The sequence below is a fragment of the Ovis aries genome, chromosome 13, assembly GCF_016772045.2.
Source record: "Ovis aries strain OAR_USU_Benz2616 breed Rambouillet chromosome 13, ARS-UI_Ramb_v3.0, whole genome shotgun sequence".
Lineage (NCBI taxonomy): Eukaryota > Metazoa > Chordata > Mammalia > Artiodactyla > Bovidae > Ovis > Ovis aries.
The window spans coordinates 6,538,907-6,566,123 of NC_056066.1; the positions used below are offsets into that span (position 1 = coordinate 6,538,907).

The 27,217-nt window shown below is 42.0% G+C and overlaps 1 protein-coding gene across 1 annotated transcript in view; it reads left to right on the top strand.

Annotated features, from left to right (window-relative positions):
- SPTLC3 (serine palmitoyltransferase long chain base subunit 3) overlaps positions 1 to 20,866 on the top strand; it is a 142,124-nt gene extending 121,258 nt beyond the window's left edge. Inside the window, exons 10-12 of the mRNA XM_042230421.1 lie at positions 3,183 to 3,318; positions 10,922 to 11,051; positions 17,053 to 20,866. Of these exons, the coding sequence (XP_042086355.1) occupies positions 3,183 to 3,318; positions 10,922 to 11,051; positions 17,053 to 17,166 (380 nt within the window). The 3' untranslated portion in view covers positions 17,167 to 20,866. The remainder of the gene's footprint in view (positions 1 to 3,182; positions 3,319 to 10,921; positions 11,052 to 17,052) is intronic.
- Positions 20,867 to 27,217: the final 6,351 nt, after the last annotated feature.

Sequence of the window (27,217 nt, forward strand, 5' to 3'; positions counted from 1 at the left end):
AAATGACACAATTGCATAAGCTCTCCAGCACTCTACATAAGAGATCTGACCCCTAACTTATTTATCTGGGCGGGGCCTCCCCTGTCTTCTCTATAATGGGTTGAAGGAGAATCAGAAAGTATCTCACTAGGGACCTTATGTGCTGCAAAGGGAAGGCCACTACCACTCCCAGCCTTCATGTCATCTTGGCATGCCCACCCCTGTACGAAAGGACAAGTGCAAAAATTCCTTCTACTTTGACACAGTGCTTTTCAAACAAGAAGCTCAAAGTACAGCATAATTAATCAAATCACCCACATCCTGCAGATGAATAGCATTTTATACGTACAGATTTCTCTCTGCCTCCAGGCCCGCCAACACTAGGAGAATGTTTCCAATTTTCAGAAGTGAGCAATAGAGTAACTGAAAGGAGCTGTATCTTGGCCAGCTCAAAAGACGTCAAGCCATCTATAGGAGTCCTACATGAGAAAAAGTGGTGTCCACAAAGTGTGTCATAATGGCCTGCCTGCCATGCTATGCCGCGTGCTTCAAAGAGGGAAAAGACGGCAAGAATAAAACATCCAGTTCTTAAGAGTCAGCTGCCCCTGTGATCAATATTCTGATCCATCTGGTCAAGTCTCCAAAGGATCTAGAAACCAGAAAGTGACGACGTTAGCTGGTGATCCAGTTACTTGGGTTAATCAAGGCAGAGAGGACAGACGGGGCTGATTAAGTAGCGGGGCAGCCCAATGATGGATGAGTCATTACGGGCAAGTGCAAAGATAATGCCATTGGGAAAAGCAATATAAGTCATTCAGGTACTACCAGACCAGGAAATCCATCTAGTCCTAGAGGGGGTCATTTAGGAAGTATCAGACCCAGCCTGATGAACTCATCTATTCATTGTACAGCTAACAATCAACAGAAGAGCTGCACATACAAGGGGACAAGCCATATGGAATACATTTTGAAGACTGGGGTGTATATCTGTGCCTTCATTTGAAACACCTTCTTATTTTTTTTTTTTATTTTACTGATGTATAGTTGATTTACAATGCTGTGTTAGTTTTAGGTATACAGGTACATACATACATCTGTTTTTAGATTCGTCTCTCATAGGTCATCACAGAACATTGAGCGGCGTTCCCTGTGCCATTAATATATAGTGGATCCTCACTGTTTATCCATCTTATGTAGAGTCGTATGTGTTCATTCATCCCAAGCTCTTGATTTATTCCCCCAATGTTTCCCCTTTAGTAACCATAAGTCTGTTCTTTACAAGTCTGTTTCTGTTTTGTAAATAAGTTCATTTGTATCTGAATCACCTTCTTTAAGCAAGTCCTAGTCCAGTCCCTCTTTTCCGATCCACAAAACCCTTGCTCCTATGTTCTCATCTTCCTAAGCACACACTGTTTCAATGTATGGACGAAGAAATTTTTTTAAAGTAATGACAAATATTTTTCTTCTTTACTTCTAGTTCTGTCCTTCAGATAGCTTCCTCTCTGTACCAGAAGACACTTCAGCATGTTCCAAAACAATTCTTTTTTTTTTTTTTTAAAGCACAAAAGAGGCTGTGTCTATGCAACAGAATTTATGCAAATGGCTCTACACCTCTCCAAGTCCCTTTCTTGGATTCACGTTGCAAATCTGAAATTTTAGGGGAGAGAGCTTATTGTCTCAAGAAGGTGGGTAGGAAACTAAAGGCCCATATGAATGAAAGTGAACTATACCTGCAAGTAACTGTGTCTTTAAAACCAAGTCCCAGCTAGGAACCCTCACCGCGAAAGTCACCCGTGAGTGCAATATCAGTAACGCCAGTGGACGCCAGTTCTCCTGACTTCTTTTCCCTCCCTGATTGCTCCTGCTTTTGTCTCCCTTTTAAGCTCCTCTTCCCAAGCACTCAATGCTGGATTCTCCAATTCCCTGTACTTCTGGTGTTTCAGACAAGCTACTCACTGTTCCTTCTGTCTTGCCCTGCCCTCAACCACATCTTGCTGGTTCTCAACCATTCTGTTTTGCCTACAAACTACAGGGCCATTGCATCTGTTTCCTGGGCGAGGAATTCCCTCCTCTTTATTTTGGTAACCTTTGTCTATCTTTCAGATCTCAGCTCACTCATCACGCGTTGCTTTCCTCAGACTTGGTCTAAGCTCTCCACTGCGGACTCTCAAACACCACATGGCGTTCGTTACCACCCTCATCAGAGCTGCAACTTTACATTCATTTGTGATTCTTTCATTCATGCCCGTCTCCCCCCCAGGAGCCTGCTTCTATCTCTTTTCTCTCGTTGCTCCTATCTGACCTTGCACTGCCCACTTCTCTACTTCAGGGCTGCCCTAGTTTCCACTGACCAGTGATTTCCTCTGTCTCACAGATTCCAGTAATACAATTTTCTCTCAATTCCCATCATTTTTTGTTTTTAATCCCATTGTTGATTCTCTCTAAATTTTTTATAGTCGTGCTCTACTAGCAAGACCGTCTTACTGGTCTAATTCATATGTATTATCTCTTTGGCAAACTTCTCATGAGAGACCCACTCACAGCTCCCTGGGCAGCAGCCAAATGAACTGCCCTTAGGCGAAGCGTGTCCTTCATCCACGGGCTGTTGCCAGCCTGGGGGGGGCCAGGTCAGCTTTCTCAACAAAGTACAACAACCAAGGTGTTTTCTCCCTCACGGTCTGCTTTCTGAGGACTGGCAGAGCTGGACAGGGATCTTCCTGGAGAACGAGGATGGGGAAAGGGGTGAAGAGTAATAACAGAAAAGAAGAGGGACAGTTGAGGTTTGCAACAATCTCCTTCTTGGTTGGTGTTCTGTTTCACACTCCCTTCCCCTGAACTAATGCGTCTATAGCACTTGGCAGATTCCACACCCGGTGGGTACCTAGTAAATAATAGTTTACCTCCTTCATTCTGGCGAGACACCCTTCCTGCTCCCCTGCTGCCCTGAAGCCTAGCCTGACTGTAGTTGGCAGCAGTAGCCAGCAGCACTGTCCCCCGGACCCTGTCTTCCAGGCACAGGGCAGGTCCCGGGCATCAGTGCCTATACCTGCCCACCAGGAGATCTTTGCCCACCCTACTCTGACCCTCCTCCAGCCCTTAATGCAGACCTGCAGAAAGACTTAACAGCACTTGCCAAGACAGTCTGGCATCTGCTTCCCTCTTCCAGGTGGGAATTGATGGATTTCATGCCTATTTCCTTCCAGGGCTGCAGAGAGTACAGCAACTGGCAAAAAATACAAGATACTTCAGACAGAGACTAAGCCAAATGGGATTCATTGTGTATGGCAATGAAGAGTCTCCTGTGGTCCCCCTGCTCCTTTACATGCCTGCGAAAGTAGCGTGAGTATCCAGCGGACCCCCACCATAACACCTAAGCCCCAGGGTGATCCGATGGAGATGGCACTCCAACACCAGGGACCCTTTCCGTGCAGGTGCTGCTCTGCATCTTGAGCAAGACGCTGAGCTCAAAACTCACTTGTCCGGTTTCTCAGAAGTCACAAGGTCTTGGGAGGGAGCCAGCTGCTGCGGCCCACCATTTCCACGCTCTGTGAATTGGGTGAAACCACTTGCTGCCTGAGGCCTCAGCTATAAATGAACAAGGGTCCTGCCCTTCCTCCTGCCCTAAGATCTTTCCTGGGGAGAACCTCAAAAAACCCTCTCTCCCAGCATTCAAAAGCAACATGACCAGGATCTGTGCATTCTCCCGTTGAACTCTCACAGCCATCCTCCAAAGAAGGCAGCCTCCTGTGTGGGGAAACAGGCTGAGAGCAGTTAAATAGCTTTCCAAAGTCAAGATCAAGTGTAGGAAAACCAAAAGGCAAACCCAAACTTAGGCTCTTGCTCCAAAACTCTTGCTCCCAACACCAAATTTTAATACCTCTCCTGTAAGCCGACTTCAGGTTGTTTTCCAATGATTGTGACTCTGAAGTTGAACATCAGTAATAAGTGCATAAAGCAAGAAAAAAAAGACTTTTTCTCAATATGTGTCGATGAGTTTCTCCAGGAGTCATTCTCCATTCTGCTAGACATGAATGAACTCTGTGATTTAAAAGAACTTAATTAAAATCTTTTCTAAATATAAAATATTTGTGTGTCTGACCCAGCACATGGGAGAAAGTAATTATCAACAGATGTTCCTCAGATTCTGGAGGTCCTGACACCACTCTAACACAACCGTATTGTTGGAACTTTCTATTCGATTCTCTGACGGTCTAGGTTGATTGGCAGAGTATTAGAAGTAGTATAGAAAAGAAGCTCTGGGGCTATTTGTTGAAAACTCATGATGGTTAGGACTGAGTTAAACATTCCTAAAAGATGGTTTCTTTAATGTCCACTCATGTCATTTCGCCAGGGCCAAATGACACCCACCCGAGTTGCCTCATGCACCACAGTTGTCCACCACTGAGCCCTTTGTTTGTGGATCTGGGTCAGGAAATCAGTGCTTGGGGTGGCTCAGAGGACAGGGTGCTGCAGATGTCACAGGACACTGCTCTGTGCTGATGGCAGCGGGGGTGAGGAGGGGGACAATGGTGATTCCAAGCGGCAGATACTGCAAAGCCCTCTAGCATCTGGTCTTGGATGGCACAGAAAAAAATCCACATTTACTCAGAGTGTCCGGGGAAGTGGCATGTTCCAACTCCACGCTTAGCCCATGCTTATCTAATACTTTATGATTTGCTCAAATGAAGACACCAAAAGTAAGCTTGCTTTATTACACAATACTGGAGGGTGGTGTTAGGGAGTGTGCTTGATATTTGATGATGGAAGCTGGAATTAGAACCTCAACAGGATGGGAAGTTGAGTCCATCTAATGAGAAGAGCCCATGACAAACTGCACTTAAGTGCGGGGCGACAGAATGAGACAGAGTTCCTCTCCTCCTTTATACAACAGGAGTCCTGACTTGGCAAAGCTAATGTGAAAAATGAAAATAAAACTGAGAAGGAGTTTCCTGGAAAAGTTATGTTCTAGAGTATAATGAGATGTTTGGAATGAAAAAGTCTTCTCATTCTGTCTCTTCCTCATTAAACCAAACTTCTGAATCCCCGCTTTTCTCATACCGAAAATGAGATATATCAGGGTATATTGGCCAGTGGTGGGATTGCTGGGTCATATGGTAGTTTTATTCCTAGCTTTTTAAGGAATTTCCGTACTGTTCTCCATACTGGTTGTATCAATTTACGTTCCCACCAACAGTCCAAGAGGGTTCCCTTTTTCTTCATACCCTCTCTAGTGTTTATTGTTTATAGATTTTTTAATGATAGCCATTCTGACCAGTGTGAGGGGATACTTCATGGTAGTTTTGATTTGCATTTCTCTAATGATGAGCAACGATGAGCATCTTTATACCCTGAGAAGATCACAATTCAAAAAGACGCATGATGCATGTACCCCGATGTTCACTGCAGCACAGTTCACAATAGCCAGAACGTGGAAGCAACCTAGATGTCCCCTGACAGATGAATGGATAAGGAAGTTATGGCACATATATACAGTGGGATATTGTGCCAAGTCACTCAGTCATGTCTGACTCTTTACAATCCCATGGACTGTAGCCTGCCAGGCTCCCCTGTCCACAGGGATTCTCCAGGCAAGAATACTGGAGTGGGTTTCCATGCCATCCTCCAGGGGATCTTCCCAACCCAGGGCTCGAACCCATGTCTCCCATATTCCAAGCAGATTCTTTACCATCTGAGCCACCAGGGAAGCCCAGTGGAATATTATTCAGCCAATAAAAAGAACAAATTTGAGTCAGTTGAAATGAGATGGATGAACCTAGTGTCTATTATACAGCAATGAATAAGTCATAAAAAATATCACACATTAACACATGCGTATGGAATCTAGAAAAATGGTACTGATGAAGCTATTTGTGGGGCAAGAATAAAGACTGTGAAAACCGAGGGGAAAGGAGAGCGTGGGATGAAGTGAGAGAGCCACAGTCACCTGTGTACACTACCGTGTGCCAAACAGACAGCTAGTAGGAAGCTGCTGTGTAACACAGGGAGCTCAGTCCGGTGCTCTGAGGATGGGAGAGGGGAGGAGGGGACACGTGTGTAATTATGGCTGATCCAAGTTCTACAGTGGAAACCGAACAACATCATAAGACAATTATCTTCCAGTGAAACATAAATTTAAAAAAAAAAAAGAAAATGGGATTGCATAGGACCTATTTCCTAATATCATTTGAAGATTAAGCAAGATGAAGCTATCAGCCTTGGCACGCCACCTCTTACAGGGGTCTACTCAGGGTTGGCTGTTATTTTTAATAGTATCAATAGTGCATATAAAGCACTTAGTGTAGTGACTGAATAAGCACTCGCTCAGTGGAAGACAGCATCATTACAACGACTTCTACTACTGTGGCTACAAGGATTATTATTACTAGTTTCAGCTGAGTGTAACATTGAGTCACTGTGGCTGCATGTCTTTTTATTTTTTTATTTATTTATTTTTCTTTAGTTTTTTATTTTTAAATTTTAAAATCTTTAATTCTTACATGCGTTCCCAAACATGAACCCCCCTCCCACCTCCTCCCCACAACATCTCTCTGGCGATTCAATTCTTACATGATAGTTTACATGTTAGAATTCCCATTCTCCCAAATCATCCCACCCTCTCCCTCTCCTCTGAGTCCAAAAGTCCGTTATACACATCTGTGTCTTTTTTGCTGTCTTGCATACAGGGTCGTCATTGCCATCTTCCTAAATTCCATATATATGTGTTAGTATACTGTATTGGTGTTTTTCTTTCTGGCTTACTTCACTCTGTATAATTGGCTCCAGTTTCATCCATCTCATCAGAACTGATTCAAATGAATTCTTTTTAACGGCTGAGTAATACTCCATTGTGTATATGTACCACAGCTTTCTTATCCATTCATCTGCTGATGGACATCTAGGTTGTTTCCATGTCCTGGCTATTATAAACAGTGCTGCGATGAACATTGGGGTACATGTGTCTCTTTCCATTCTGGTTTCCTCAGTGTATATGCCCAGCAGTGGGATTGCTGGGTCATAAGGTAGTTCTATTTGCAATTTTTTGAGGAATCTCCACACTGTTCTCCATAGTGGCTGTACTAGTTTGCATTCCCACCAACAGGGTAGGAGGGTTCCCTTTCTCCACACCCTCTCCACACACAAAAATAAACTCAAAATGGATTAAAGATCTAAATGTAAGATCAGAAACTATAAAATTCCTAGAGGAGAACATAGGCAAAACACTCTCAGACATAAATCACAGCAGGATCCTCTATGATCCACCTCCCAGAATTCTGGAAATAAAAGCAAAAATAAACAAATGGGATCTAATTAAAATTAAAAGCTTCTGCACAACAAAGGAAAATATAAGCAAGGTGAAAAGACAGCCTTCTGAATGGGAGAAAATAAACGCAAATGAAGCAACTGACAAACAACTAATCTCAAAAATATACAAGCAACTTATGCAGCTCAATTCCAGAAAATAAATGACCCAATCAAAAAATGGGCCAAAGAACTAAATAGACATTTCTCCAAAGAAGACATACGGATGGCTAACAAACACATGAAAAGATGCATGTCTTTTTAAAATATTTAAATAGACATTTCTCCAAAGAAGACATACGGATGGCTAACAAACACATGAAAAGATGCTCAACATCACTCATTATTAATGCAAAATATGAGGTACCACTTCTGGAAAAGATCTGCAAAATAGAACTACCTTATGACCCAGCAATCCCACTGCATATACACAATGGAGTATTACTCAGCCTTCATTTGAATCAGTTCTGATGAGATGGATGAAACTGGAGCCAATTATACAGAGTGAAGTAAGCATATATATGTGTATAATGGAGTTTTGGACTCTTGGGGAGAAGGCTAACATGTATACTATCAGTGAATCGCCAGTCCATGTCCGTTGCAGCAAGGCGGGATGCCTAGCTTGGGAATGGTTTAGAAATGCCGCAGTAAAAGGCTAAAACCCCAGTGTGTCATTCCTGTTGCAGGTACTAGAGCCCAGAGTTCAGGTCAGTTCCATTTGCCTCCTAAACCAGAGCTCTTTTCAATGCACTGCACAGCCTCTCAAGCTTTAGTCCATGGGGGAAAATGCACATCTCTTTAAAGCAATGCAGAGCATAGTTTAACCCTCTTTAATGTCATCATCAGTGAATCAAAAGGGCATGGTTTAGTACAATGGGGACTGTACAATTAGCACCAAAAAAATCTGATTATTTCTGTTGTTAAAGAAAACTTAGACCAGGTTAGTTCCAAAAGGTAATGTTATCTATTGTTGGCAGGAGTAGCCATTCCCTGGTCTTGTTTTCTTCTCTGATATTCCTTCAATGGAAAGTTTATACGCAGAAAAGCTTTTGAAACAGGGAGTTAGTTGTCTCAGCCAGTGTCTGAACACTTTTTCCATTTGCTTATTTAAAAACCTTTGATTTTATTAAAGAATTGTGATTTCTCCACATTTCCCCCCACTGCAGAATAGAAATATGAGCTCTAGCCAGGTATCGTTTTGAATAAAGTCCTGCTGCAGTTCTACCACTGGACTCATCTAGGTAGCAGAGTAGAATGTGATTTCACTGCTCATATAAAAATTCACTTAAATAATCAGAAGAATTGTATTTCCTATCTGGTAGAGGACTGACATTTTCCAGCCCCAGGCCTCATCATATGCTTGGAGGATGGTGGTGCCGAAAAAGCACTGATGCTGTGCGCAGTGCAGAGCTAATATTTTATTCTTCTTATTCAAGTAGTTTAGTTTCTTTTGGGCTATGCCAGCTCTAATTTGATTTGGGGAGTACAAACCCAGAGGCTCATTATGCTTCACATTCATAACAATCATATACATTAACTGAAGGAGGCTAGCTTTAGTTGTATAAGTTGTAAGCTTTAAATCTAGACATGCTCCAGGGAGGCCTCAGATTAACCTAATGAATCAGCAGTCATATATTTCACTCTACATTCTTTGGCAAAACTCACTTCCTCTGGTACAAAGAGAAAAGCGCAGACAGTGAAAATGGTCTTTGGGGAGTCCCAAAAGCCAGCCAGAAATCATGGGTCAGGTGGTTTGTACTCTAGCAATAAAAGCACTTGACTTGTTTCTCAGACAATTACAAGCTCTCATCCTGTGCAGTTCCGTGGGCAGCCTTCCATAGGGTGATCAAGAAAGAGAAAGAATGGCTGGTTTTCAAACTTCCTCAGTTAGAAAGCTCCATCTCCTTGCAACCTTTCCAAATCAAAGGCTGAATCTCGCCTTGCCCAAGCCAGGGGGCCAGAGAGGCTGTGTTTGGTGGTCCCAGCAATCTCCATTGCTTCCTTTGACAACCCACCTTCTGCACGAGGAGACCTAAAAGCTGTCAGCTAAACAGGAGGAGAAGGAGAAACCCCACAACCTTCCTCTCCATGGCTGCATCGAGGATTCTTCTTGAAACTCAGGGTTTCTGTAGTATTGTCAGCTTCCAGCCTAAAATAAGACACCCACAAAGGAGAAGGAAATGGCAACCCACTCCAGCATTCTTGCCTGGAAAACCCCTGGACAGAGGAATCTGGCAAACTACAGTCCCTGGGGTCACCGAGTCGGACACGACTAGGCAACTAAACAACAACCACCGCCGCTTAAGCCTAGAAGATCTGAGACATTTACCCCACTTATGGGCAGAGCTTCTCAGGGACGAAGGAGTCCTGTGGGGAGCGATGAGCACAGAGAGGGAAATACTCACTTACTTGGATGCACAAACCTGTGCCTGAGGTTGGATCTCAGTGCAAGAAATTTACAGACTTTGAGAGCTCAGTATTCTAGAATCATTACTGAGATCAGCTCTGAAATTAAAAGATGCTAGAAATGGTGAAGGGGAAGGAATCGTAGCTTTAAAAGGTTTTACTCTATATCAAAGAGCTCTGTAATTCTATGACCTAGGCCTCTAGGCTCCTTCTAGAGAAAGACTCTGCGAGTGCGCACTTCTTTCCCTCTCACCCTCCTCCCCATCCCCACTTAGTCCAGCCAATGTGTTTATTATCCCTGAAGGCACACATAAAAAGTGAGAAAACCCTTGCTATTTCATATCTTTGGCTTGATGGAAAATAAAATCCTTGTCTCTGGAGAGAGAACGTGGCTTGGGGTTGTCTCCCGCAGACCCTCTGATCCTGATTCTGAAATTACAGTCACGAAGTAGAGGCTTCTCAAAATCTCCACACTGTATTATTAGTACTGTAATAAGTATTGAAAGCATATAGTTTTGCATCTAACAAATTGTTTCCTTATGTAGTTGCATTGTGTTAGGGTTCTTTTTATTGGAGTATAATTTCTTTACAATGCTGTGTTAGTTTCCACGTACAACAACATGAATCAGTCGTATGTGTACATGTATCCCCTTCCTCCTGAGCCCCCCTCCCACCCCACCCCCACCAATCCCACCCCTCTCAGCCATCAGGGAGCAAGGACTGGGCTCCTTGTGTACACAGCAGCTTCCCACTAGCTGTCCATTGTACACAAGGTAATGTATATACGTCAATGCTACTCTCTCACTTCATCACACCCTCTCCTTTCCTCTGTGTCCACAAGCCCTTGCTCGAAGTCTGTGTCTCTATTCTTGTCCTACAAGTGTGTTAGGGCTTTTATTCCTTAGGAACTCTACAGACAAAACGTTTCCATATATATGAATGTGTTCATCCAGGGTCAAGGTCACGTCCACGTCCATCTGCATTTTCTGCTCAGTGTTGAAGACTGAACACACCATTGTCTAATGAACGGGCCATGTCCCACAATATACACACACAGTTATGGGTGCCATCAAGTGACTGGCTGCCGCATTTCCTGGTCAATTGTATTTGACGGAAGTTTCATTACTTCAGTTATCTTCTACTTATTTTTTAAAAATAAAGTCATTAGCCACATTCCTTTTTTTGCAGTAGAATTTTGTCATCTCTCAGTTAACCTCCTTCTTAATCTTTCCCTTAGGGCTTTTGCAAGACATCTATTAGAGAGAAAAATCGGTGTGGTGGTCGTTGGATTTCCAGCTACGCCCCTTGCAGAAGCGCGGGCTCGGTTTTGTGTCTCAGCAGCACACACCCGGGAGATGCTGGACACGGTGAGTGCCCACGGCCCAGCAGAAGCAGCGGGATGGGGCCTCGGAGTCTGAGCGCCTTCTTTTACAGAGCTTGCTTGGGTTTCCCTGGATTTCTCTTGGATGGTGTAAGGAAACGACACCAATAACCCTCACTACCTTAAAAAAAGGGGTGGGGGGGAGTCCCAGCAATGCACAACAATGTGATCAACTCAGCAGAGAGAAAAGATAATCAACCCAGGGAAGACTTGAGTCAAGTCGCTGTTTCGGTTTCACAGCAAAGACTGACTGAAAAGCCAGACGTCTGCTCTTGGCTTCTTCTTAAATGCTGGTGCTGATTTCTTGTGCTATTTCAGCAGCAATTGCCTACATCCTGGCACTGGTCAGAGCCACTACATCCATCATAAGAAAATAGGACTCAAATAAGCCAGATCTGGAAAGCCAACAGCAAAGACAGACCTATTGTAAAAGCTCATCCTACCTGAGGTGCAAAGGATTTCAAAACCATTTTACCATTTTACTGTCCTTAAATTTTTCAATCTCTGTATGAATGAATAATATCAGAGCCAAACCAGATCAGTCAGTTTGGGGTTGATGAAACTGTCTCATAAAAATCAAAGCAGTTTAGCAAACACTATCAGGTATCTGCTCTATGCAAAACTCTGGGGCAAAAAGTCTAAGAGGATGTACTATAAACAGGCACCTCATAATAATACCAGAGAGAATAAACTCACCTAGTAAAGAATGACAAGTGCAGGACAGAGGCTCCAGATGACGACCTAGTAAAGATAGCTGCAGGAGCATGGAGGTGCAGCGCGTCATCACATGTTTGGAGCTATTTGAGCAAAACAAAAGATGATGAGGTCAAGGGCTATGGAAACAAAAAAAATCTAGGAACGGACATTATGCGTGCATGGATCTGCCAAGACTTGGCAAATATTTGGGTGCAGGACACATGTAGGCCAGGAAATCAAGGAAAATCTGAGGTCTCTAGCCCTCTAGGGAGTGAAGAACAGCAGAGCCAAGTTACTAGGAAATAAGATGTGTGGCAAAGAATAGCAAATCATCAGCAGGACTAGGGGAATCAAATGAGATAAATTGTAGACATGTAGGGATTACATGTCTATGAGCCATTGGTGGAAAAGTTCCAATATTATACATAGGACGGATAAATAGTGAGGACCTACTGTATAGCAGAGGGAACTATATTCAATATCCTGGGACAAACCATAATGGAAAAGAATGTGAAAAACAATATCTATATGTATAACGGAATCACTCTGCTGTGTAGAGAAAATTAATACAACATTGTAAATCAACTATACTTCAATAAAATTTTTAAAAAGGAAAATCCAATTCAAGAGCTTAGGAGAACATGCAAGACTGGAGTTGCTGTAATTTGAGGAACTAAGGGGAGATTGGGGCTTCCCAGATGGCTCGGTTGGTAAAGAGTCTGCCTGCAATTCGGGAGGCCTAGGTTTGATCCCTGGGTTGGGAAGATCCCCTGGAGAAGGAAATGGCAACCCACTCCAGTATTCTGGCCTGGAGAATTCCATAGACAGAGGAGCCTGGTGGGCTACAGTCCATGGGTCACAAAGAGTTGGACAGGACTGAGTGACTTTCACTTCACTTCAAGGGGAGATCACTAAAGTCAATGTTAGAAGAAAGTATTGTCCAAATATAAGTACATGTGCCAAGAGCAGACTCCAGAAGTGCCTGCATCTGTCGGTGGATACAGGAATCACAGATGAGGACCTGGGCTCAGATGGAGCTCAGTTCATTTCAGTTCAGTCACTCAGTCGTGTCCAACTCTTTGCCACCCCATGAACTGCAGCATGCCAGGCCTCCCTGTCCATCACCAACTCCCGGAGTTCACCCAAACCCATGTCCATTGAGTCAGTGATGCCATCCAAACATCTCATCCTCTGTCGTCCCGTTCTCCTGCCCTCAATCTTTCCCAGCATCAGGATCTTTTCAAATGAGTCAGCTCTTCACATCAGGTGGCCAAAATACTGGAGTTTCAGCTTCAACATCAGTCCTACCAATGAACACCAAGGGCTGATCTCTTTTAGGATGGACTTAGTGCAATCCAAAAAGTCACGAGCTGGTGTACTGACCAACACTAAAAAGGCAAAAGCTTCAGGTTGGGGGAGAATCAACAGAACATCCAAATGCTGTGAGAGGGGAGAAGAAATCATTAGCTTAGCAGTTACCAGGAGCTTGCTGCTGCTCAGAGCAGAGCGTTTTAGGGGAGTGAAGGGAACAGAAATAAGAATACAAAGAATTAAAAATGAAGATGATACTTTGAGTTCGAATTGCACACATGTGCAGCCACACCACATACACACACACGGACCCATATCTTTCTGCTTCACCATTATATTTTTAGGACTTAAACCAATGTATAGAACATAGTATGTGATGCTGGGAAAGAATGAAGACAAAGGAAAAGGGGGCAGCACAGGAAGAGATGATTAGATAGCATCCCTGACTCCATGGACATGAATTTGAGCAAACTCTAGGAGATAGTGAAGGACAGAGGAGCCTGGTGTGCTGCAGTCCACAGGTTCACAGAGTCAGATGTGACTTAGTGACTCAACAACAACAATAACAAAACACAGTAATGATTCACTAGATGACGCATTAACAACTGAACTACCCCTAGGTTTTGAGATGATGGGAGAACTTTGCTGTTTCTGTTCTACATTGTCCAGTTTCTCTAAAATGAGTGTATATTTCCAGTATATTAATTTTAACAAATCGTTTCTTCTAAATGTAATGAATGATGGTAAGAAAGGGTAGATAAGATTTTCAAGAAGTTTGTAAAGACAATAAAAACTGGTTTAGAAAAAGCTTTTGAAAGTGGAGGGAGACTTGAGCATGTCACCACATTGATAGAAGAAAGGGAGTTATGAGAAGAACATTGCAGGTGTGGGGTGAAGTCCACGTGCCCAGAAGCAAGCTCTAGAGACAGCAGAAGGGATGAGTAGCCTGGGTGGATTTGCACCTTATTTCTGACCCAAACAGCACTGAGGCACTCAATGAACAGCCAGTTCAGTAGATATCAGACCCTGTGGTTGTCTTCATGAGTTAATCCCTACACATCACCTGGTTTGGAAGAGGCATGGAACTCTTGCCTAGACAAACGCCTCTAAACTTTTGAGATCATCAAATCAATACAAAATTTTGAGCAGGTTTCTTACAGAAGAGAATATGAAAAATGACCCCTGGAAAAGTCAGGGCATTAAGGTGGTGACTGAACATAAACAACACTTGCCAAAAATACGCATTATTAGGCAAGTCTATTCAGTGACTGTCTTTGGAACAAGACAGAAACAGGGCCACTTTACAAACACAAAGTGACTTAAAATGTACCTCTTCTAACGTGAATGGTAGTCCTCAGTGAAGGGTTGAGGTCAGCTTTAGTAGTAGCAGGGGTAGTGTTAGTTGCTCAGTCAAGTCCGACTCTTTGCAACCCCATGGACAGTAGCCCACCAGGCTCCTCTGTGCCTCAAATTCTCCTGGCAAGAGTACTGGAATGGGCAGCTATTTCCTTCTCCAGGGGAGTTTCCTGACCCAAGGATAGAACCCAGGTCTCCTGCATTGCAGGCAGATTCTTCACTGTCTGTGCCACCAGAGAAGCCCAAGGTCAGCTCTAACCTCCTTATAATCTTCCCACCTTCCAGAGAAATCTACATATGGCCAACACTCAGCTTCTCTCACTTCTTGGCAGCATTCTACCCAGAACTGGCCCCCTATTTTCTTAGAATCCTCTCATGCATGAGTCCAAAGGTGGCAAGTAACTCTTCCCAGACGTCACGAAGATGGTTCAGGAGTGTGTATTCCCTGAGGCATAAAGCCAGCTTTTCTTGAGTCCTGGTGTGTTTCAGGTAGTTGATCAATGAGCCTCAACATAAATCCATTTTGAGATTATATATGCATTACCAGCTTATTATGCATATTTTACAACAGACACCGAAAATAGTTAAATAGTTTGAGATACTATGTTACATCTGTCAGAATGGCTGTCATCATAAAGAACACAAGTGACAGGCGTTGGCAAGGATGTGGGAAGCAGGGAACCCTTGTGCACTGTTGGTGGGAATGTAAATTGGTGCAGCTACCATGAAAAACAGTATAGAGGTTTCTCAAAAGATAAAAATAGAACTGCCACGTGACCCGGGAATTCCATTCCTGAGTATATATCTGAAAAAAAAGCAACTAATTTAAAAAGACACATACACTCCCAATGTTCGTGGCAGCATTCTTTATAATTGCCAAGATATGGAAGCAACCTAGGTGTCCCTCAAGAGACAAATGGATAAAGAAAATGTAATGTGTACACACACACACACACACACACACACACACACACACACACACACAATGGAATACTATTCAGCCATAAAATAGAATGAAATTTTTCCATTTGCAGCAACATGGATGGATGTGGAGGGCATTATGAAAAGCAAGATCAGTCAGACAAAGACAAATTCTGTATGATGTTGCTCATCTGTGGACTCTAAAAACTACGACAAATTAATGAATATAACAAAAAAGAAACAGACACAGACATAGAGAACAAACCAGTGGCTACTACTGGGGCAGGAGGGGCAATATGGGGGCAGCTGAGCAGGAGGCACAAGCTACTGGGTTTAAGATGGACTCAAGGGTGTATCGTGCAACATGGGGAATACAGCCAATATTTTGTAATAGCTGTAAATGGAAAGTACCATTTAAAACTGTATTAAAAATAAAAAAATATTTTTAAAAGATTGAGATTAATAAATAATTGAAGTCCTATGCTCCCCTCCCACATCATCCATGAATTGTCTCCCATCGCCCCCAAGTATGTGGGTCCTTCACTTTCAAAGCCACCAACCTGCCCCATCCCCCACCTTCACCAAAAGCAGTAGAAACTATCACAGATTTATGCCACTTAAAATGTAATGTCTGTTGCTTTTTCTTAGTGCTTATATTTGGTATAAAAGGTAAGAAAATGCATTGAAGTGAAAAGAAAACTTTAATCGCCCATAGTTCTACCAACTAGAAATAAACTATTCATAACATCTTGACAGAGATCTTAACTGATGTCAGTTTGAAAGTCTTCCTAATAGAGAACGTCCATAAGCCCCATGAGTCATTTATTCTGATGTTAGCAACTCTTACTCTCCCTTTTTTCCTAAACATTAGACTCTAATATCTTTCCATTTTCTTTTGACTGGTTGAGAAAAACAGAACCAAAATGTTAAAAAAAAAAAAAAAAAGCATGCCCAATTCTGTAGGATTAGCAATAGACCGGAAGGAAAAATTACATTGTGTATATTCTGGACTTCAGTTGTTTCATTTGTAAAATTGTACGTTTACCTGCCTGGATTAAGAGAATTGAAATAGATGAGCTCTTGGTCCCTTGCTGTTTTAAATTATATTATTCTATGGAGCGCAGAGCTGAGTATTTAAAAGCTGAGAGTGGGAGGGATGGGGAAGCATGGGAGAGAGAAAGGAGGATGTTCATTTCCCCTACCTATGGGTTAAACCCGGGTCTCCTGCACTGCGGGCAGATTCTTTACTGTCTGAGCCACCAGGGAAGGAATTAGTTACCGCCATGTTCATTTTCTTCCTGGTCAGGTTGATTTCTTGTGTCATGAGGACTTAACTCAAACGTAATCTGTGAACATTATTTTTTTTTCTCTCACAAGTTTATACTGTCATTAAATTTTAAAAATAAAGACTTCAAGGGTAAGCATGAATCAAATGCATTTCTTCCTCTCTTCACATCTCCACAATATCTTAAACATACGTAATGTGGAGCTAGACTGTGAAAGAGCATGAAATAAAATGCATTGGCCTCTAACATTCCTCTAGAGCTGGTTTATGATCCTCAGCTTACTGACCTGGATCTTTTTCCTTTTCTTTAAAAAAGCAAATAAGCTGGCAAAAGAAGAGTGTGGTTTTCTGTGAGACCTCAGAGGGCAAGGCCATTTGGGAGTTCAAATAAAACTAATGGAAGGCAATCTCTTTGCAGGTTTTGGAAGCCCTGGATGAGATGGGTGACCTCCTGGATGTAAAATATTCCCGGAACAGGAAGTCAGCACGCCCGGAACTCTATGATGAGATGAGCTTTGAACTTGAGGATTGAGTTTCCTGGACCTGAATGGACCCTAAAGACTTGGCCAGGAAGACCTCCTTCTTTGTCTCAAAAGGAATATAAATGGATTTCTCCTCCTTTCTGAGGACAGTTTTGGTTTCCAAAACAATTTCATTGAACCAAGGGAGACACAATCATTGTTGTGTTTTTAATGTCTCTGTAGAGACATTAACGTTCTCCTCCCCGAAGCGTCCTGCCACAAACACACACACACCACACACACATTTCTTAGAATATTTGTAATGGCAAATAGCCTGCGTTTTAGCTGCTACTGTGCAGCCTCTTCGGTCCAGACCCTTTTAGGAATTCCAGCCAAATGAGAGGATTTTGACTTTTACTTCAGTAGATCTCACTATGTGTTTGCTAATTTTATCTGCAGATGGGGGCAAGGGCAGTGGGCAGTAGCCGGACTCCTTCTTACCCATGAAAGAACCAGCTAGAACTCATCCATATCACTGGAAGTTCCAGGCCAGAGGGTAAAGAAATGTTGCCTCTACCATTTGCCACATTTGGACTTTTTCCAAGGACAAGTGTCAGAAGCCATATTGAGTGTTTGAAGGGAGAGCAGACCTGGCCAGCAAGACCAAAGACGTCTTTACAGGAAACTTTCCTTTTTCTGTTCCTGGTTTCCTACAGTTTTATAGCAGAGCTTTTGAGGTTTGGAAAATTCAAGACTTTTGTTTCATCAGGAAGAGGGAAGAAAACAAGCAAGCCAACTGTAGGCCTAGACTAGACTGATAAAGGTGTGACGGTTTGAGTGTCCTTGGTGCCTGTGGACTGAATGTTTTGTGTCGCTTTTACTACACTGAGGAACGAGCTGTCCTTTTCCTACTGAGTGTGGAGGACATGGGAAATTCAAGTTCCTTTAGAGTTGACTCCTAAGACTACACTTGAAGAATGGATTGGTTCAAAAGTGACATTTAAAAGTAAATGCTATTCAGCTTTTCAATTCTGACTCCTCCATTCAGACCTATGAAACAGTACTGTCCTCTGACATAAGCACTCGACTTTGGTGCTAAGTGGGCTTTACTTGAGTTGCCTTTGTCTCTCTGTCTCTGTCTGTCTCTATACATCTGCCTGTCTGTCTGTCTCTCCCTCTCTAAATGTGAACACAAACTTCTCTGCAAAAGTAGCCCTTTGCTAATTGAATCTAGTCGGTATGGAAAAAAGCCAGTAGAAAACCTTATCTTTAACAAGCCCCCAGATGGTGCCCAGATTGGGAAACTCTTAAAAAGCAGTGGTGACCTTTTACCAAAGCTTCTGTAATAGTTCAAATGAGTTACAGAACATTCCACTCCATCAAATGACACTCTAAACAAATCACTTCAAGAGAGGTTTGACTTCACGTGACACGGATGGACGCAGCTCTCATGCTGTGTGCTGGAGCAGAAACCCCACCCACAGCCCCCACCATATTCTGGGGGCCCAGATGCTCACAGCTTTTTAAAGGATAAAAATGATCAGTGTGGAAAGCTTTTTACAGGGGAAACTATTACCCTAATAGGTACATCAGCTTAAAACTGGATCCCATGATAAAGTTCCCCCTGAACTTTTGTAAGGAGTCCTATAAGCAGAAGAGGACAAGAAGTAGGTCCTGAAAATGCAGTTGCTCCATCCAATGGCTGATTTGGATAACTAAATTCCAACAGAGACTAAATTTCAACTCAGTGAACCAGTGCAGCATTCCTTGTGCAAAGAAAATATATATTGTATACATGTGCCAAGAAAAGGAAGGCACAGAGGTCTTTTCTCTTGAAAATGTATGTTTAAATGAAGTTGATCTTAGTTGGTTGTCCAAAATGAATCTTCATCACGATGCCAGAGTGCTGAGTCATTGATTACATTCTCCAACATGAGATCAATAACCTAGCTCAGTCAGACCGTCTGTGCTGAATATGAACTTTTGAGAACAACTGTAATCCAAATGGAATGTTTCCTGAGCACATTAGAGGGGTTCAGGCCCCAGAGGGTTAATAATATAAGGATATATGTCTTATAGAGTGAGACTGGTTAAGAGGGTACTTGTGAGAATTTTTCATTTTTATAAGAAAAAAATCTACTGCTAAGTTAAAAAAAAAAAGTGTGATTTCAATTCAATAGGTATTATTGGGTCTTCATAGCTATACCAGAGCCAAAACTGTCCCTTTGGTTGGCTCTGTTTGGAAAGATAATGTTTTAACAGAACTGTAATGTCTTACACCCCCAACCCTCCCAACTGTGACGAATTCGTGTGTGCATGCACCCACACACACACAAGCACACTTTCCCCTTTCTTTACAGAGCAAGAGTTTAAAGATTCAGAGATGAGAATCTGGCTGACTAATAAACAGATGGAAGATGCTCTTTCTGAAAGTGACCTTCAGGGAAGCAGAAGAGGAAGGATCTCAACTGATATTTGTAAGGAGGGTATATTTGCATAATAGCAAAATGGCATAGACACCTTCCTAATCTTACGGAACGCAATATCCTGCTGTTGACTATCTTGCCTTTTAGCATGTTTTAGTTTGACAGAGACTATGGGCTTCAGAACGTAAGCTTATTAAAATAAAGATCTCTGGGCCCCAAACTAGACTTCCACTGAATCAAAATAGCTCCAGTGCCCAGGAATCTTGCATTTCAGCCTGTTTCCCCAGGGGATTGTCAACCAGGTCATAATTTGAGAACCAGGGCTTCCCTGGTGGCTCAGCTGATAAAGAATCCACCTGCAGTGTGGGAGGCCTGGGTTCAATCCCTGGGTTGGGAAGATCCCCTGGAGAAGAGAAAGGCTACCCACTCCAGGATTCTGGCCTGGAGAATTCCATGGACTATACAGTCCATGGGGTCACAAAGAGTCGGACACGACTGAGCGACTTTCACTTTCATTGGGACTGGTAACTCTAGTAACTTACCAGGAACTTTGTTCTGATTCTCTGCTGGTGATTAAGAGCCTTTATATTGTTAAAGTAAATTGATTATTCTAAACTTTTCACCCCAATGGAACATTTTGTTCCCATTTTAAAGTACCTTCTCTGTCCCAAAAATGAACCCAGTATTGAAGAATAACCTGCCATTCATTTGAACAGAAGTATCTCTTCTCTAGTTCTCCTCTGTGCATTTCTTACAAGATGTTGCTTTTTCTTTTCATGACTTTCTTCCACCGATTGTGGTATCTTGTTTCCTTTTTTTTCTTCCCACCCCCTGAAAAAAATCTTCGACTTCTGATTATTTATTTATTCCAACAGTAGCTCTTGAGCCAGGTGAAAGTCTTAATAGTGTCCGAACATACAATGCTCCTCAGCGTTTGTCTTCAGAGATAACAAAATATTATAAATGAGTTACTCTAAGGAAACCATGGCTCTTTTAAATATAGGATTTGATTTATGGCGATAATAACAATTGTAATTTGAACTTATCATACTTCCTTGGCAGTTTTTTCCCAGTTTCACTAAGAACAATATATTCGAAGTATTTTTTCTCAGAATGCTGTATGGAGCTGTGTAACATTTAAGAAATTAAAAGCAGACTGTATTTTAAACGTTTCTAGGTATTTATCGTGGGGCATTGTCTTAGGGTGTTGTGGTGTGGTGTTCTGTATGTGTGTATGTATGTGTGTATTTCACTGAAACATTTGAGGTGACCAACTTCATTTCTTTCTGCTGTGATACATTAATTTCTTTAATAAACCAATCACCCAAATTGGCAATATAAAAAAGAGTTGATGTTTTTGTGTGGACTTAGTTTGGGTCACCCACTCTAGTGTTCTTGCCTGGAGAATCCCAGGGACAGAGGAGCCTAGTAGGCTGCCGTCTATGGGGTCGCAGAGTCGGACATGACTGAAGCAACTTAGCAGCAGCAGCAGCCCTTAAAAAAAAAAAAAAAAAAAAAAGACTAAGATTTGCTTTTAAGAATTTCACTGAGAAAAAATGGCCCAGGGTGGAGAGCCAGGACTTGCACTGCGTCACCAGAACCAATGGCGCTCATCTCTTCCCAACTGTTTTCAGTGACATCACCCTTGTAGCTGGAAATTGGCCTTGTTGGGAGTATTTACACCACAGAACTGGCAAACACTACAGATTAGTGGTCTGGAGAGCTGGCTGTTAAACTTCGATCAGGCACACCACTGAGACTGCCTACAATGTTACAATATCTAGCTTGGAGGGAGGGAACAGGATTGGAAACAGAAGTTGCACTGTGATGTCATCATAACAAAGGCTTCAGTAAGGCCCAGAGAAGCTATACAACTGAGATGGGCCTTTAGAAGCAGCTCAAAAGAAGGCAAGGGAGGCAGGTCTGTCCCCCCCACCTACTAGTTAAAGGATTCAGGCTACCAGGGCATCCCTGGGGGAGAGCAGTAACTTAGAAAAGATAATTCCTTTCACTCAAGGGAAATTCTTGGGGAAGGACTCAGCTTTGAGATGATAGCCATCCATCCACTTAAAACTTTTACTTCTAAAATGCATAATTAAATACCACTGAGTCTCTGAAGAGAAAAATAAATATTTTATATATTTTTAACTTATGTATGTAGTTTATTTTGTTATAAATCAGTTCAGTTCAGTCGCTCAGTCGTGTCCGACTCTTTGTGACCCCATGAATCGCAGCACGCCAGGCCTCCCTGTCCATAACCAACTCCTGGAGTTTACTCAGACTCATGTCCATCGAGTCAGTGATGCCATCCACCCATCTCATCCTCTGTCGTCCCCTTCTCCTCCTGCCCACAATCCCTCCCAGCATCAGAGTCTTTTCCACTGAGTCAACTCTTCGCATGAGGTGGCCAATGTACTGGACTTTCAGCTTTAGCATCATTCCTTCCAAAGAAATCCCAGGGCTGATCTCCTTCAGGATGGACTGGTTGGATCTCCTTGCAGTCCAAGGGACTCTCAAGAGTCTTCTCCAACACCACAGTTCAAAAGCTTCAATTCTTCAGCGCTCAGCCTTCTTCACAGTCCAACTCTCACATCCATACATGACTACTGGAAAACCATAGCCTTGAGTAGACAGACCTTAGTCAGGAAAGAAAGATGATGCTGTGAAAGTGCTGCACTCAATATGCCAGCAAATTTGGAAAGCTCAGCAGTGGCCACAGGACTGGAAAAGGTCAGTTTTCATTCCAATCCCAAAGAAAGGCAATGTCAAAGAATGCTCAAACTACCGCACAATTGCACTCATCTCACATGCTAGTAAAGTAATGCTCAAAATTCTCCAAGCCAGGCTTCAGCAATACATGAACCGTGAACTTCCAGATGTTCAATCTGGTTTTAGAAAAGGCAGAGGAACCAGAGATCAAATTGCCAACATCCACTGGATCATGGAAAAAGCAAGAGAATTTCAAAAAAACATCTATTTCTGCTTTATTGACTATGCCAAAGCCTTTGACTGTGTGGATCACAATAAACTGTGGAAAATTCTGAAAGAGATGGGAATACAGACCACCTGACCTGCCTCTTGAGAAATCTGTATGCAGGTCAGGAAGCAACAGTTAGAACTGGACATGGAACAACAGACTGGTTCCAAATAGGAAAAGGAGTACGTCAAGTCTGTATATTGTCACCCTGCTTATTTAACTTATATGCAGAGTACATCACGAGAAATGCTGGACTGGAAGAAACACAAGCTGGAATCAAGATTGCCGGGAGAAATATCAATAACCTCAGATATGCAGATGACACCACCCTTATGGCAGAAAGTGAAGAGGAACTAAAAAGCCTCTTGATGAAAGTGAAAGAGGGGAGTGAAAAAGTTGGCTTAAAGCTCAACATTCAGAAAATGAAGATCATGGCATCTGGTCCCATCACTTCATGGGAAATAGATGGGGAAACAGTGGAAACAGTGTCAGACTTTATTTTTGGGGGCTCCAAAATCACTGCAGATGGTGACTGCAGCCATGAAATTAAAAGATGCTTACTCCTTGGAAGAAAAGTTATGACCAACCTAGACAGCATACTCAGAAGCAGAGATATTACTTTGTATACATACCTATATATAATAAAATATGTTTATTTTTAATAACTATATTTATTTATGTTATTCTTTTTAATGACTATTACAAGGAAATTAATTAATACAGTTTAACATTACTTTAAAGATGTTAACTTCCTGGATTGTTTGAAAAATTCAGTCAGTAAAAAGATGACCTTAAAGTTGAAAAAAAATGTATTTCTAATTTACACACTTTAAAAAGTTTTATAATGGAAAAATCTAAACATACAATAAAACAGAACAGTATAACAAACCCAGACATGCCTATCACCAAGCTCCAAACATTATCAATTCACGGCCATCCGTTTTCATCTGGTGCCCCCTCCTACCAGATTACTTGAAGGCAACCTCCAGGAATCTTATGACGTCATCAGTATGTATTTCACTGAGTCTCTGTAAAGGGTAGCTATGTCTTAATTTGTTGTTTCAACCTCATTAAAAGATAGGTCTTCAGGATAAAAAGTTAAAAGGCACCAAAATGAGTTAAATGTTCTCTGTCTCACATCCTGCACGAGAATTCTCTGGAGTGAGAGTACGAATTATTTCTGAAGCAGATATATGATGTCTTGAAAGATAATAAATCAATCATTTGGGGACATGTCTCATGCACCAGACACTGTATATAGAGCTGTGACATTGGGACTTCCCTGGGGGTCCAGGGGTTAACATTCTGTGTTCCCAGTGCAGGAGGAATAGGCTTGATCCCTCGTCAGGGAATGAAGATCCTACATGCCACCCCGTCCAGGCAATAGATGGAAAAAATTCCCACTAACCAACAGTATATCATCCTTAAAAAAAATAACAAAGAGCTCTGACATACATTATCTCCTAGGACTCTCTTGGAGATGAGTAATGGGCTCACGGCCACAGTATTGAAGATGTCAGGGGAGGAGCAGGGCCTAAAGAGGACTTCCAAGACTCCAACAAAGTGTTGCTTTTTTTCTGCCCTCCTCCTTCTAGAGTCAAGCTTCTTAAAAAGTTATTTCAGCTAAACTTGATATATTAGCAGAGGTAATTCAAGCAGGAGTACGTGAACCCAGCTTACATACTTGAAAAAAAGGTGATGCCTGGGACAGGGTTGAAGGTAGAAATTGTCACTGTCATTCTGATTCTACTCCTTGGTCCAGATGACAGGCTTACATCCACTGTCTGCAAGTCAACAGCCCTGAAAAGCTATCACTGATACAAATCAGTGAAACATCCGTCATGAGAAGGTAGGAGCAGAAGAAAGAGGGTGTGTTGTTTTTTCTCCCCCACTATGGCATGAAACAGTGCTCCTTTTCATTCAGTCCAGATGCTGATTTTTATATCAAAAATATTGATTGAAGGGGCCAGTGATTTTGGCTCCCACCCAAGTTTATTCAGGATCTTTCCTAATTAGGTTTGGGTATACTGCCCATGGCCAGGGTAGAGTGTGGCTCCAATCACCACATGCTCTCCACTTCATCATCGGCTGAGGAATAAGGCAAGGAAATTGCTGCTTCTTTGTTTCTCCAATCCCATGAGTTTGTTTTTTTTTTTTTCCTCTGGATTTGAGGCATGCATGGAGCAAATGTGCAAGAATGACTGAAACAAGTGTAACAGCTTCACTGAGATGAGCTCAAGCTAGCCTGCTTGACTAGGGATCCCCAGCATGAATAAGGCCCTGTGTGCGAAAAATGAAGGGGTAGCCATGTGAGATCATGGAAAAAGATCTTGACATCTTTTAAATGAAAAATGTTCACCAGGTTGATGCAGCCAATCATACTATGAGTTGTTGTTTTTTTTTTTTTTGAAGGGAAAAATAATCTCTTTAACCAACAATACATGATTTCCTCATAATTTGTCTACTTTGCACATGATTGTAGTTCTCATACAACTATTTTAATAATGTTCATATCAATTTCATACACTTTATACCAGTCTTTTAAAAACACTTCTGCATGCATAAGTATCAATACATCTTGGTCAATAATTATAGACACCTATGATGAAAGGGGTTTTCAATATGCATAAAACAGTGTGTTGATCTTAAAAAATACAATCCAGATTCCTGAAAATATTTTCAACTAAATATCTAAGAGTGTTTAACTCAAAAAAAAAAAAACCCTAGGCAAAACCTCAAAGTATATATTTGTAAGATTTTTTATTAATGGGACAATTCATTAAGTTGGATCAACTAAGTAAGATGAACCAAATGTCAAAGATTGTCCACATAGATACTTCTATAACTCCTATAGGTGTTACAGGTACATTATATGGAAAATTAAAATACCATATTAAAGTGGGTCTATTTCTACTACAATGAACATTAACTCACTGAAAAGTTGTATGTTTTACAGGATATTGCATGCACTATTTCAATCAGTCAGTCAGCTCAGTCCCTCAGGTGTGTCCAACTCTTTGCAACCCCCTGGACTGAAGCATGCCAGGCTTCCCTGTCCATCACCAACTCCCGGAGTTTACTCAAACTCAAGTCCATTGAGTCGGTGATGCCATCCAACCATCTCATCCTCTGTTATCCTCTTCTCCTCCTGCCCTCAATCTTTCCCAGCATAAGAGTCTTTTCCAATGAGTCAGTTCTTTGCATCAGGTAGCCAAAGTAATTGGAGTTTCAGCTTCAGCATCAATCCTTCCAATGAATATTCAGGACTGATTTCCTTTAGGACTGACTGGTTTGATGTCCTAGCTATTCAAGGGACTCTCAAAAGTCTTCTCCAACACCACAGTCCAAAAGGATCAGTTCTTTGGTGTTCAACTTTCTTTATAGTTCATACATGGCTACTAGAAAAACCATAGCCTTGACTAGATGGACCTTTATTGGCAAAGTAATGTCTCTGCTTTTAAATATTCTGTCTAGGTTGGTCATAGTTTTCTTCCAAGGAGCAAGCATCTTTTAATTTCATGGCTGCAGTCACCATCTGCAGTGATTTTGGAGCCCAAGAAAATAAAGTCTCTCATTGTTTCCGTTGTTTCCCCATCTATTTGCCATGAAGTGATGGGACCGGATGCCATGATCTTCGTTTTTGGAATGTTGAGTTTTAAGCCAGCTTTTTCACTTTCCTTTTTCACTTTCATCAAGAGGCTCTTGGCTTTCTGCCATAAGGGTGGTGTCATCTGCATATCTGAGGTTATTTATATTTCTCCCGGCAATCTTCATCCAGCCCAGCATTTTGCATGACGTACTCTGCGTATAAGTTAAGTCAGCAGAGTAAGAATATACAGCCTTGATGTACATCTTTCCCAGTTTGGAACCACTCAATATCCAGTTCCAACTGTTCCTTCTTGACCTGCATACATATTTCTCAAGAGACAGGTAAGGTGGCCTGATATTCTCATCTCTTTAAGAATTTTCCACAGTTTGTTATGATCCATATAGTCAAAGGCTTTAGCATAGTCAATGAAGCAGAAGTAGAGGTTTTTCCAGAATTCTCTTGCTTTTTCTGTGATCCAACGGATGTTAGCAATTTTGGTTCCTCTGCCTTTTCTAAATCCAGCTTGAACATCTGGAAGTTCTTGGTTCATGAACTGTTGAAGCCTAGCTTGGAGAATTTTGAGCATTACCTTGCTAACGTGTGGGATGAGTGCAATTGTGCGATAGTTTGAACCCTCTTTGGCATTGACTTTCTTTGGGGTTGGAATGAAAATTGACCTCTCCCAGTCCTGTAGCCATTGCTGAGTTTCCCAAATTTCCTGGCACATTGAGTGCAGCACTTTAACAGCTCAGCTGGAATTCCATCACCTCCACTAGCTTTGTTCATAACGAGGCTTCCTAAGGCCCACTTGACTTCACACTCCAGGATGTCTGGCTCTAGGTGAGTGACCATACCATTGCAGTTATCTGGGTCATGAATATCTTTTTTGTATAGTTCTGTGTATTCTTGCCACCTCTTCTTAATATCTTTTGCTTCTGTTAGGTCCATACCTTTTCTGTCCTTTATTGTGCCCATCTTTGCATGAAATATTCCCTTGGTAACTCTATTTCTTGAAGAGATATGTAGTCTTTCCCATTTTAATGTTTTCCTCTTTCTTTGCATTGATCACTTAGGAAGGCTTTCTTATCTCCTTGCTATTCTTTGGAACTCTGCATTCAGATGGATGTATC